The 12,401-nt window shown below is 44.0% G+C and overlaps 1 protein-coding gene across 2 annotated transcripts in view; it reads left to right on the top strand.

The window, feature by feature from the left end:
* CD276 (CD276 molecule) overlaps positions 1-12,401 on the top strand; it is a 169,254-nt gene that overhangs the window by 11,473 nt on the left and 145,380 nt on the right. For both annotated transcript variants that reach the window (XR_010068700.1, XM_063314572.1), the window contains 4 exons: positions 979-1,119; positions 2,067-2,105; positions 4,469-4,504; positions 5,545-8,212. Coding sequence is in view for 1 of the 2 variants with exons in the window: in XM_063314572.1 (XP_063170642.1) it covers positions 979-1,119; positions 2,067-2,105; positions 4,469-4,504; positions 5,545-5,567 (239 nt within the window). In the remaining variant the exon portion in view is untranslated. Of the gene's footprint in view, positions 1-978; positions 1,120-2,066; positions 2,106-4,468; positions 4,505-5,544; positions 8,213-12,401 lie in introns of those variants that run through there.

Genomic DNA, 12,401 nt, shown 5'->3' with positions numbered 1-12,401 from the left:
CTTTTTTCCAGCGCTGTTGTAACTTTGAATGGTCATTAAATGAAAGGTCGTAAGTCGAGGACAACCTGTCCTGTACTTCTGAATCTTGTTTTGAATTCTTTTTCTTGAGATTTGAACAGAAAAGCAGGGAAAATTATTTCACATACTTAATGGGCATCCCGAATTGGAGATTCTGCACTGAACAGAGGGCCTGGCTGAATGATCTTGAAGTCCCTTAGAAATGCTAGGACAGCTAATAGTTTTTCTGGAGCCTGTGCATAATCAAAAAAGATTGCGAATTCCCCAGCTTTTAAGTCCATTGAATGGAAGCTGCAGAAAGCAGAGGGCCACAATCTTTTGCTCCCCTCCTCCCTGTAACAAAGGGATGCCGTTTACCCAGTGACCCATCCAGGGAGGATAGAAGCCTGCTCTTTCCAGCTGCAAAATATTGGCCGACGTGAAGTTGCCTTGCCAACCTCCGAAACCTCCCATCGACCAGTAGCCAGCTTAGGAAATCCATCACACCAAAAACCTCCTCGCTCAGCTTCCACTCCTCCAAGCAAAGTGTGAAAGATCAGCCTTTATTTGAATTTATTAGCATAATTATTTAAAGGTTAATGAAGTGTTTTATAGGGCAATTCAACCTGCTGTTTCCTGGGAAGTGCTGGGAAACTGGCAGCAATTGGAGCATTTGCAAGCATCATTAGGGCCTTTGATTTTGAGTAAACGAGGGTTTCTCAACCTTAGCGACTTTAAGATACGTGGACTTCAACTCCCAGAATTCCCCAGCCAGCATGGCTGGCTGGGGAATTCTGGGAGTTGAAGTCCACGTATCTTAAAGTTGCTAAGGTTGAGAAACACTGGAGTAAACTGTTGACTGCCATCAGCTCTCTGTGGGCGTGGCATCGAACCCATATAGCGGAGTTTCCTGGGGTAATCCCGGTCAAGGGTGTGGTCAATGACAGTGTCCTCTGTTTTTCCCTCTCCCCATCCTTCCAGGACAATACCTTCTGTTTCCAGCACTAGCCCTCTGGGTCACCGTGGGGTTGTCGATCTGCCTCGTCGTCCTCCTGATCATCCTGGCGTACGTGTGCCAAAAGAAGATCCGGCAAAGCTGTAAAGAGGAGAAGGAGAATGCTGGTAATCGTGCCTTGCTCATACTGTAGACCTGGGCATCATCAGGGCAGGCTTCTCCAAAACTCCTTCGTTAATGTTGTTACCTAATAGGGCGATGGAAGGTCTGCAACTCACAAACCAAGCTTGGAGAACACTGACAATGTAATGTGGACCTAATTTTAAGGGCGGGTCTGATGCATGGAAGCTTCCTGTTAGTGGCACTCCACTGTTGGGTATTGTGCATAGGGGGATATAAGCTACAGGACTTGATCTTGTGGCTTGGTGCATGACTTGCGAGTTTCTGGAAACTTCTGGCTGGCCACTGTAGGAAGGTGGGTAAGCTGAGTCTTCGGTTCGAATAAATAGTTGCAGTGAACTGCAGAAGACCTCCCAGCCCAAAGCTGAGGAGCTGTAACACACCTGTACAGGTAGTCCTTGACTTACAACCATTCGCTTAGCAACTATTCAAAATTACGACAGTGCTGAAAAAAGTGACTTGCAACCACTTACGATGGTCACCGCATCCCTGTGGTCATGTGACCAAATTCGGGCACTTGGCAACTGGCACATATTTATGAAGGTTGCAGTGTCCCAGGGTCACGTGATCGCCATTTGCGGCCTTCCCAGCCAGCTACTGACAAGCAAAATCAATGGGGGAAGCCAGATTTGCTTAACGACCATGGCAAAAAAGGTCATAAAGTCGCAGCATCCCTGCAGTCACGTGATGCCTCACTTAACGACCACATCACTTAGCATTCCAGTCCCAATTGTGGTTGTTAGGTTGAGGACTACCCGTGGTCCCATGCTTCTGTGGATAGAGGTGATTCTTTAAGAACCATCTGAGTTTCAAGAGCATCGTCTGGTCAGTGTGCCAGCTCAAGGTGGTCTTCAGCAGTGCTAGTCATCACATTGGCATTGATAGCAGCTCAATGGTGACTTAATTTTTTAACCTGATCTTTTTCCTCCTTCAGTAATAGAGGAGCAGAATGATGGAGAAGGATGTCAAACAGGTCAGCCAGCATTCTGATTTTCTATCCATCCCTGATCGATGCTTCCAGACAGAAATCTGCTTTAGGTTGTTATTAGAGTACAGGTAGTCCTCACTTAATGACCATTTGTTTAGTGATGGTTCAGACTTATGACAGTGCTGAAAAAACTGACTTACAACTGGTGCTCACGCTCTGTTGCAGCATCCCCGTGGTCATGTGATCATGATCTGGGCACTCGGCAACCAGTTTGCATTTATGACTGTTGCAGCATCCCGTGGTCACGTGATCGCCAGTCTCGACCTTTCCAGATGGCTTCTGGCAAGTAAAATCAATTGGGAACCTCATGGTTCGCTTATGACCACACTGATTCGCTTAATGACCACTGCAGAAAAGGTCGTAAAATTGGGTCGGACTCGCTTAATGACCACTTTGCTTAGCAACCGAAATTCTGGTCTCAACTGTGGTTGTTATGTGAGGACTACCTGTATCATCCCTGAGCATTAGCACCAGTTTGGGCATAATAACCACCCAGTCCCCCGTATGAGGGAGATGGGCGGTGATAAAAATATGATTGATAGATAGATAGATAGATAGATAGATAGATAGAAATAAGTAAGAAAGAAAGAAAGAAAAAGAAAGAAAGAAAGAAAGAAAGAAAGAAAGAAAGAAAGAAAGAAAGAAAGAAAAGAAAGAAAGAAGGACTTGGGGGTGAAGCACTGTTTTACCCAGAAAATGTCCCTGGGTAGCTCACAAGCACTTCTAAGTTGTATGGGAACAAATTCCTGCTTGGAATCTAGAAATGCAGCTGCCAGATCTTTCCTCTCCTACCAGATCCAGAACAGATGGATTTGGGGCTCTGTGTGATCTGTTTTACTCTTAATTTCTTTTGGAGATCCATCAGCTAGATCTAGGTGTGAAACAGTGGATCAGTGAACTAGAAGGATACTAGAAATGCATAGCCATGTTGAGACCAGGAGAAAATTCTTCTGGTTGTCCCTCAGTTTTTCTTTCAGCTGGAACACTTGGGGGTAGAACATCATTTGGACCAGGGACGGGCAGCTTGTCCCTGGACAAAAAGTTTGCTTTGGCTTTGGCTGAGAGAGCTGCACTAGATCGGGTCTGATCCTGCTTAGCTTCAGCAAGATCACTACAGAGGAGTAGATTTTTTTCCTGTTTTCCAAGGTTTAGAGCAGCTAGTTTCTACTGTTTTCTGTCCCCAAATGCTGCGAAACCACGCTGCTGATTTTTAGCAGGAAATCCCTGGTTTTTGACAGCAAGGTTAGAAGGGTTTCCAAGGCTATAGTAACACAGCTGGGTCTGCCCACCCTGTTTTAGTGCTTGCTAATCGCGGTGAAACCTGCCACGATTCAGAACTGCCAGCTGGCCAAACACAACTTGAGCTTAGCCACTGCTCGAGCCAGATGACCCCGTGGCCTTATTCAGTATGAGGTACCCTGCTTACTTGGACTCATATTTCCTTCCTATGGAAGAGAATCTTTGTAGCTCAGGGTTGAACTGTGGAGACCTCGGTGCTCCCTGAGCTTGGTTGTTGGCTTGCAGACGTTTCATTACCCAACTAGGGAACATCATCAGTGTGAAGGAGTGTGAGGTTTGCAAACTTCACACTCCCTCGCACTGATGATGTTCCCTAGTTGGGTAATGAAACGTCTGCAAGCCAACAACCAAGCTCAGAGAGCACCAAGGACTCCTCCTATTTCCTTGTATTTGAAAGGTCTCTTGTAGATTACAAAATTGTTTTAATGAAGTCTGGTTACTGCACTCTGCACTTAAATATAAGCCAGGCATTCCCTGTTACCTGCCTGTAGGACAGCAAAGTGTGCATCTTGCTCAGGTTGGCTTCTGTCAACACTTTCCTAGATGCCGAGCATCACTGTCTGCTTTGGAACCACTGAATGTCTCTCTACAGTATTCAGAAGCAGAGGGGGATATCTGTGAATATGTTAGCTTTTTGTAAGAAGCAACATATTCTTGAGGGGCTTCCATTTCTGGCCTGTATTATATTTCATATGCCTGGGATAACCCACGCATTATTTCCTCAGAAGATCCAGAAAACGAACCCAAATAAATCAGAATTGGTAGCTCAGAATGTTTTTGCATTGTGGTGGTATCTGGAAGGCAGACTATTACAGATTTTACAATGTCCAGCAGGGGGCAGTATAGTACTTGCTAATATATATGATATAAAAGGTTGAAAGTTAGTCTGGCCACCGGCCTGGTAAAGCCAAGTCTTGTGCTTTGACATGCTTGTAGAGAGATGTTAAGACCCACTAAGATTCATGCTACTGTTTTCACTCTCTTTGTTCGGCACCATCCTCTGGGGCTCAATAAACTGATACCTTCTCCTTTTTTCATTGCTTTGACAGCCTTGCAACCTCTGAAAAACATGGACATCAAAGAAGGTAAGGGTAGTTGTGCTTTACAGCAAATATATATCAAATGTTGTAGCTCCAGGTCCTTCCAAACCATGGGAATGGGACCATAGCTCAGCAATGAAGTCCATCTGTTTTGCATTCACAGTGATCCAGATTAAATCTGTGCCACTCCGGGAGAATTCATACCATTTTCTCACTTTTGTCTTCTATCCCAACGTCTGGTGATGACCAAACTCCACATTTCTGCTAGACTTCTCTCCCGGCCTTGATTTTACGCGTGAGGCACAAGAGTACAGGTAGTCCTCGACTTACAACCACAATGGGACTGGAGCCTCTGGCACTAAGCAAGGCAGTCATTAAGTGAGTCACACCCAATTTTACAACCTTTTTTCACTGTGGTCATTAAGCAAACCACCATGGTTGTTAAGTCAATCACGTGGTCGTTAAGCAAATCTGGCTTCCCCCATTGATTTTGCTTGTTGGAAGCCAGCTGGGAAGGTCACAAATGGCAATCATATGACCCCAGGACACCGCAACCGCTGTAAATACATGCTGGTTGCCAAGGGCCTGAATTTTGATCATGTGACCACAAGGATGCTGCGATGGTTGTAAGTGTGAGGACTGGTCCCAAGTCACTTTTTTCAGCACAAGTCACTTTTTTCAGCAACTTTGAACGGTTGCTAACCGAATGGTCGTAAGTCAAGGACTACCTGTAAGGACAAGGAGCTTTGCCCTTGCTCTGATTAGGCTTTACCCTTCACCCTCACTCTTCATCTCAAAGCCAAATCAGAGGGAGAGCACGTGCCCAGAAATAATTGGAAACATAGAACAGTTAATGATTTGTGTAAACATTTAGCCACGTTTACAGGGCCTATCCTCGATAGGAATGGCTGTCAAAACAGGTGGGTAGAGCAAGGAGCAGACTCTGTGGTAGGCTGTCCGTTGAGGTCTCCCTCCTGCCTGCCCCAGCCCAGTGCTTTTGCAGCAGTTGTTGCAGACTGCCTGAGATCTACGCACACCCCACTTTTGACAAGTTATTTTTTCTTTCCTCTTCCCTTTCTTTCCAGACATGGGTGAAGAAATCGATTGACAACAATGGAGGGCAAAACAGTAGCGGCATCTCAAGGCTGAGGTCGGCAAGGAAACCCCCTGGGACCTTCCTCCAGCAATAAACTATAGAAGAGGCAGGAGTGACATGCGCAGCCCTTTTCCTTGGACCCCACAACTTGGTTCCAGCTGCCTTCTCACACATTCTTTTCTTCTCCACAGACCTGGCCCCCTTACCATGGGCTTAGAAAGTGGCTGGAATTCAACCTACTCCTTGCCAGCATTTCCCTTGCCCCAAGCCTGAGATACTCAAGGTCCTTCTCCATCCAACTTGTCCAAGGCTATTTATTCTGCTCACTGTTCACCCTGCAGGGCAAAAGCTGATCCCTGTCTAGCCAGGGGTCATAATTTGGATGCATGTGGGGATCCCAGAAGGAGGGAGGAGAACATGAACCAGCTCAGCACTTCCCTTTTGACTGTGATTCTTGGAGCTGCCTGCAGTGTCATCTTCTACCTGCAATTTTCTTCCCCACGGGGATTCACCCACTGGATTTGAAGCCAGTGAATCTGGGAACGGGCTTGCTTTCTTGCTGGAGAGAAAGCCTGCCTTCTCTTATGCAGTAATTCGACCAAGGAGCAAAAGTAGTCTGGGATTTAGGGCCTGTAATTAGCAAAGAAGATCTCAGTAAAATCTCTGACACCCTGTGAAAGTGTGCCTAAAAACTCATTCTGCTGGGATCGTCCAAAAGCTGTTGCCAGCCTAGATGGCGTGAGTGAAATGCATGGATAACCTGAGGATATACATCTTCTTTTATAGGCATCACTTAAAACCATTAAGGTAAACACAAGGAATAGCGTTCTTCTCCTTTTTAAATCCTCTTAGGAAAAATAACAAAGATATGGCCTTTGAGCAGGAGGCCCTTATACACTAGAAACCTCACATAGAATAAACCATCTGAGCTGCATTCTTTCTGCAGTTCTTTTTAAAAAAAAAATTAAAACAGCACAACAACCAACAGAGGTGAAAATCTGGCTTCAGTAGACTCTGCAGATACATTTGTGTTTACCTTGAAGTCAATCCCATCTAGCTGAATGGGGCTTACTTTTAAGGGAGCCTAAGATTAAAGCCAGAATACCCTGTCTGCACATGGTCAGAGGTCTCTGTTTTTTTTTCCCCCAAGTCTCAAAAATGTCAGCCTTTGATTCTGAGCAGTGAGAACGCCGTAGAATTTGATGTCTGCTCTCTCTCGATGTCTTCTGCTGCTGTAAAGACTATCTTGAGATATTGTAACAAGGAATTCGTCATGTTCAGCAATTGTTTGACACGGTAGGGAGGCAGATCTGGAACCCCCAGGAAAACAGTGCAAGGAAAGACAAAATTAAATCCAAACAGACAGAGACTATGGGATGAAGCATAGAGGAGCAGTGAAAATCTACTTTCTTTGTACTAGAAATCCCAAGAGCCATCAACCAGAGCCTGGGGCAAAAGCTATAGATTTCAGAAGGAATGTTTTCATTGTGTCCAGGAATTTAATCTTGAGTTCCAGAGGTCACAGGACTTTCCTGTTTTTTCACGTACAAATCCTCACCTAGATGCATTTAACTGATTTAATTTTGGAAGTATAATTTAGGAAATCTGGGGAGCCATTTCAGTTGCTACTGCTTTTATGCATTTGGGAGTTTGTAATCCACACTGGTCTCCTGCTGGTCACCAGAGATCTTCTAGTAGACCCAAGTCTACCTTTAATCCAACTCTGCTTTGAAACTCTTCTTTGAATAACGAAGGTGTTAGGCTGAGTGCCTCAGGTTCACTTAAGAGGATCTTAAGTGGCAATGGACAATTGAAAAGAAGAATGTCTTCCACATGTCCAGCTCAGTTCCTGATGTCTTCATGAACACATCTGTGCAGTTTTCTTGGGAGTGTTACAAAAGTGGTTTGCCACTGCCTTATTCCAGGATGTTTAACTTCCCAGTGTAATGAATGGCCTTGGGATTTCTAGGTAGTCCCCAAGTACTCAGGTCCAGTCCTAGTTAGCCTTTCAAGATCAGCCAAAGGTTAGTTAAGATATATCCCAAGTAGTCAAGACTATCTGAGAGCAAGAGAGAGAGAAAAGTCTTCAGGAGGACTCCACAAAGCTTGGATAGTGAAAGATTGTGAAGCCTACTTCACCATCTCCTGCATTAGACTTCCTTGTCAGGATGCAACAAGGTATGGCGTTACACAAACCAATATAACCATCTCGACTTGCTTTACTTTTATTTTTTTTCTGCTACCAACCGTGCCAGTTCACCACTGAATTCAAAATGGGTTTGGTTTTAGGGTATTTGGCTAAGATGTGGCTGTGGACTGAATGGCTGTATTTGCACAACACACTTCCCAGGATAGGAGAAGATTTAGCAACTGTGTTGGCTCACCAAGCGAAGCCTGGCTTGGCATTTTGTGGACTGTTGTAGAAACCCATTTGTATATGGTTCGATGTAGTATGCAAACTCAGAAAATAAGCACATTCAATAACCAGAATAATTATATTGTGTGAATGCAGTCAACCAATAAAGTTGGCTGTAACGCTAGTTGGGGGAAATCTGCAGGTCAGATAATTCCCTTTTACATGGTGTCCCAAGAGGCATGCTGGTAGTTTGAGCTATACAGTAGATACTTTTTTGTTCTTCCATTTGTAGCCTATAATAGTAAAGCAGTTTAGACTTCAATGCCAAAATAATATAGATTTAGTATGCTGTATTCATACTTGCAAAAATTGGGTAGGTTGAAGGGAAATGTTCTCCTGCAGAACTTTTCAAAGTAAAGTAGATAAGTAGAATGGTTCAGATGGGAGTTGAAAATTAAGAGGAGGCCTTACGATCCTTACTTGGAATATCTTTGCTTCCTAAGTTTAATGATCCCCTGTTTCCAGGTTTCTCAAAGGGGCTGAAAACTTGTTTTTTTTAATGAATTTAAAATTTTCTATTTAAGAAATTTGAGTCTGGAAATATTCATGCCTTTATAGATCTAATAAACATTCAGTTACGTTGGAGACTGTTTTCTATCTCTCTAGTAGAGATGGGAAATTTTGAAACAATGGGAATGGGATGGTACAGGAAGCAGCATTTACCCTCTTTGGATATTTTCTGTTCCTCCAGAAAAGGAAAATAAGCTTTTCTACTGGGAAATGAGGTCTACCTTTCGAAATTTCCAAATGTTGTGGGTTGGGTTTGTCAGTTGACTAGTTAAAAGGATCATGAGTAGCATTGCCTACAATCATTTAACTGGCTGAGTTATAACACTTCCCTCGTTTTGGAATGGATTGTTAACCATCCACAGATAGTATGGAGGTAAAAAATTGGAAGAAAATCTCCTTCAGTCCTGCTGTTTGCAACCATAACACAGCGCTCCATTCTTACTCCAGATATCCAAGCCATATATTTTTTTTTATGCCTTCAAGTCATTGCTGACTCCTGGTGACTGCCTGAATTAGTTTCTGTAATTTTGGGGACAAGTTTTCAGAGGTGGTTTGCCACTGCCTTCTTCCTAGGCCTGAGAGAGGAGGACCGGCCCAAGGTCACCCAGCTGGCTTTGTGCCTAAGGCAGGACTAGAACTCACAGTCTCCCAGTTTCTAGCTTGGTGCCTTCACCACTACACCACACTGGCGCTCTCAGAGGGATTTAGGGACCATTAAATCCCTCCCTCCCACCTTATCTCAATAATGTAAGCATAGTTATTTCCTTGTTCTAGAATTACATCTTGAATAAGTAATGTTCTGCTCTGCTCCAGCACAGCATTCTACAAGAAAACCAGATGGTTTTCTAGAACGAAAACTAGTCTAGCAAAGATGGAGGTGTGCATGAGAAAAGGGCAACAGCCATTAATTTCCCAACTCTTCCACTTCACTGGCTGAGCTGTTCCTCCGTTCTGACCCTTGACGGGTAGCAACTGCTTCCCTTCTCAGCTTGTCTATTTCCTTGTCTACGCTCTTGGTAAAGTCAAGGTGAGTGAGCCGCCAGTCAATTCTTCGTGATGAACCATCATAAAAATATTGGAGAGCATTAAGTCCTGAAATACCAAAGTCTGTAATGAAAATGCATCCCACAGCAACAAGAATCTTAACGAAGCCTCCTTGAAGTGGGGAATATGAGAAACACAGAGCAATTATACCCATTTCAGTTTTGAAAGTTATCCAATCCACATGAGTAAACAGGTTGAGGAAGCTGTTGAAAAATGCTGCATGTTGGGTCTGGAAGCAAGAAATGGTGTCGGGCCCATCCTGCAAGCAGAATGAGAGGGCAGAGCATGAACCTAACAGCCAGGATGTAATTTTTTAAAAAATTACTAGTACTAGTACTTCAGGGGTGTTTACTCAGAAAAAGAGAAGACTGCCTTAAGAAATTGCAAACCAGTGCTATGCTTGCACGCCAAACCACATTTTTAGAATGAGATCCAAAGCGCTGCACAGCCCGAGGTTATTACAGTGTAACTTAGGCTACAGGTGAACATTTGTTCACCAAAATCCTTGGTTGCAACTCTCCAAGCTCGCCAAAAATTGTTCCGAATTTGTAATGTTTCAGGTAACAGAAGAGAGGAATGATTTAAATATATGCCTCCTGCTAACCCTATTCACTGCAATTTTAGTTCAGTAGAATTGAAATCAAATGCAATTTTTCCCCGGGCCTCAGCTATGGCATTTGGGAGGTGGTGGCCCTCAACAGCCATTCGAAGTCCCTTGGTGGTCTTAGCCTGGAAAAGGTGGTGTGGTTCTGATCTAGACAATGGGAGGCTCAGACATGGGTGGTATTGGCAGGAGCTTGCTGCATTTGTCAGAATGATGGATCACAAGATTGCATTGCAAGTTCCTGAGAAGAAAAGGGGTGGATCTTGCATGGTGATGCTGCAGACCCTCTGTCCCCCTACAGATACTCATTAAACATTGCATGAGATTGGGCGGTAGATAAATAAAATAAAATAAAATAAATAAGATTTAGGGCTTTCACGTTCACTCCTCTGCTCCTGAACTTCACTTCTGTTTGAACCCAAGTGGATTAGGGGATTTCTGGGGAAGAAAAGGTGAACTGAAAGAGGATACTATTTGGAGGAGGGGTTTAGTTTCCAAGCACCCATAAAGTTGTCCAGAAAATGCTACCTCTTGTGATATTAACTACTGCATGAATTTTCTACTGCAGGTAGTCATCACTTAACAGCTGTTTGTTTAGTGATGGTTCAGACTTACAACAGTGCTAAAAAAACTGACTTATGACCAGTCCTCACACTTACAACCATCAGAGTGTCCTTGCAGTCATGTGATCACAATTTGGGCACTTGGCAACTGGTTCACATTTATGACTGTCACAGCATCCTGTGGTCACGTGATCACTATTTTCGACCTTCCCAGCTGGCTTCTGGCAAGCAAAATCAATGGGAAACCACATGATTCACTTAACGACTGTGTGGTTTGTTTAACACCTGTGATTCACTTAACGACCACCACAAAAGTTGTAAAACTGGGTTGGATTCACTTAATGACTGCCTCACTTAGCAACTGAAATTCCTGTCCCAATTGTAGTTGTTAAGTGAGGACTACCTGTAGAGAGAAAATTCTACTTTTGGGACCTTGGATTTCAGAATTACCATTTAGTAGACAAGAGAGTGAAGATCAGGAGGACCCATGGATCTTTCACTGAGGTGGCCACTGAAGGATTGCTACATTCATCTTTGATGCTTCTGCAAAAAGGGACCATTTGGCATGGGGAGTCCAGTCCTTAGAAGCTGCAATAAAATTCCTACCAACTTGGTTTTCTCACACTTCATGCTTTCTTACCCATTTATTCTCAGGAATGTCAAACAGTGGAACCATTAAAAAAAACAACCCTGAAATGATCTCCATGTTGAATACATGCACACTGAATAATTATGAGATTATTCATTTTTGTGTCACCGAACAGGGAGAAATCCGTCCCACCCATCCTCCTGCAAGAAGGCTTGCCCAGATGCCATATTGTCATACTGTCCTTTGCTGATTCAGGTTGAAGTTTTTTCCAGCAAGGTGGTAAAAACCTGGCTCCTCGTGTTGAATGAATGAATCAGTTCCATTTAACAGACAGGAAACCTTCTATGGGTAACAGTTAGAAACATCTTTATCCAGCTTAATTCCAGCAGATCTGTGTAATAGAAGGGACAGCTTTTCCTGCCTGGTGCCACAGGTGTGCTTTTAGACACTCTGTTCCACGCTGGCATATTATGCTTCAGAATTCCTATTAAATCTTATTTGGAAACAAAACCAACTATGCTTGCCTGCATCTGCAAGAACATTGAATTGGTCAAGGTTCTGACAAACAGCACTGAGTTGGCAAGAGATTCTCAGGGTGAAGCTTCCGAGGTGCCTTTTGCATCCAAATAATTCCTTGTTATCTTGTGCGGCATTTCAAAGCATACCTCGACTGGAACAAATCCATACCCAAGCCAGGCCTACCACTGGATGGAGTAAGCTGTTGTTTTAGTAAATACTCAGGGAACAGCAGAGGGTAATGCTCCTGGGCTGACAGCCCAGTGAGGACAATTAAGGGGTTGGCATAATGCATTAAGCTTTGATTGACAAACCGCAGTGGCTCAATTCATGCGCTATGCAAAGCTACAAATGAGCAAATCATGTCACAACTTAGCATGATGTGGAACCAGGCAGCCTTTGCCGTTGGACTGTTTGATTGTTCCTTGCCTGTGGCAAATAGAGAAAGGCTTCCAGTGAAGATTTTGAACCAGCAAAGCAGCGAGCCCAGGCTCTGTGATGGTGTAATGGTATGTGAGAAAGACCTAGAGAGATGGGGAGAAGAGATGCTGCCTAGGGAACAGTCAGCTAAGAGAGGGCATAGCCTGCAGCTGCATAATGGGTG

The sequence above is a fragment of the Candoia aspera genome, chromosome 13 (genome assembly GCF_035149785.1).
Source record: "Candoia aspera isolate rCanAsp1 chromosome 13, rCanAsp1.hap2, whole genome shotgun sequence".
Taxonomy (NCBI): Eukaryota; Metazoa; Chordata; class Lepidosauria; order Squamata; family Boidae; genus Candoia; species Candoia aspera.
This window is presented reverse-complemented; position numbering and strand designations above follow the sequence as displayed.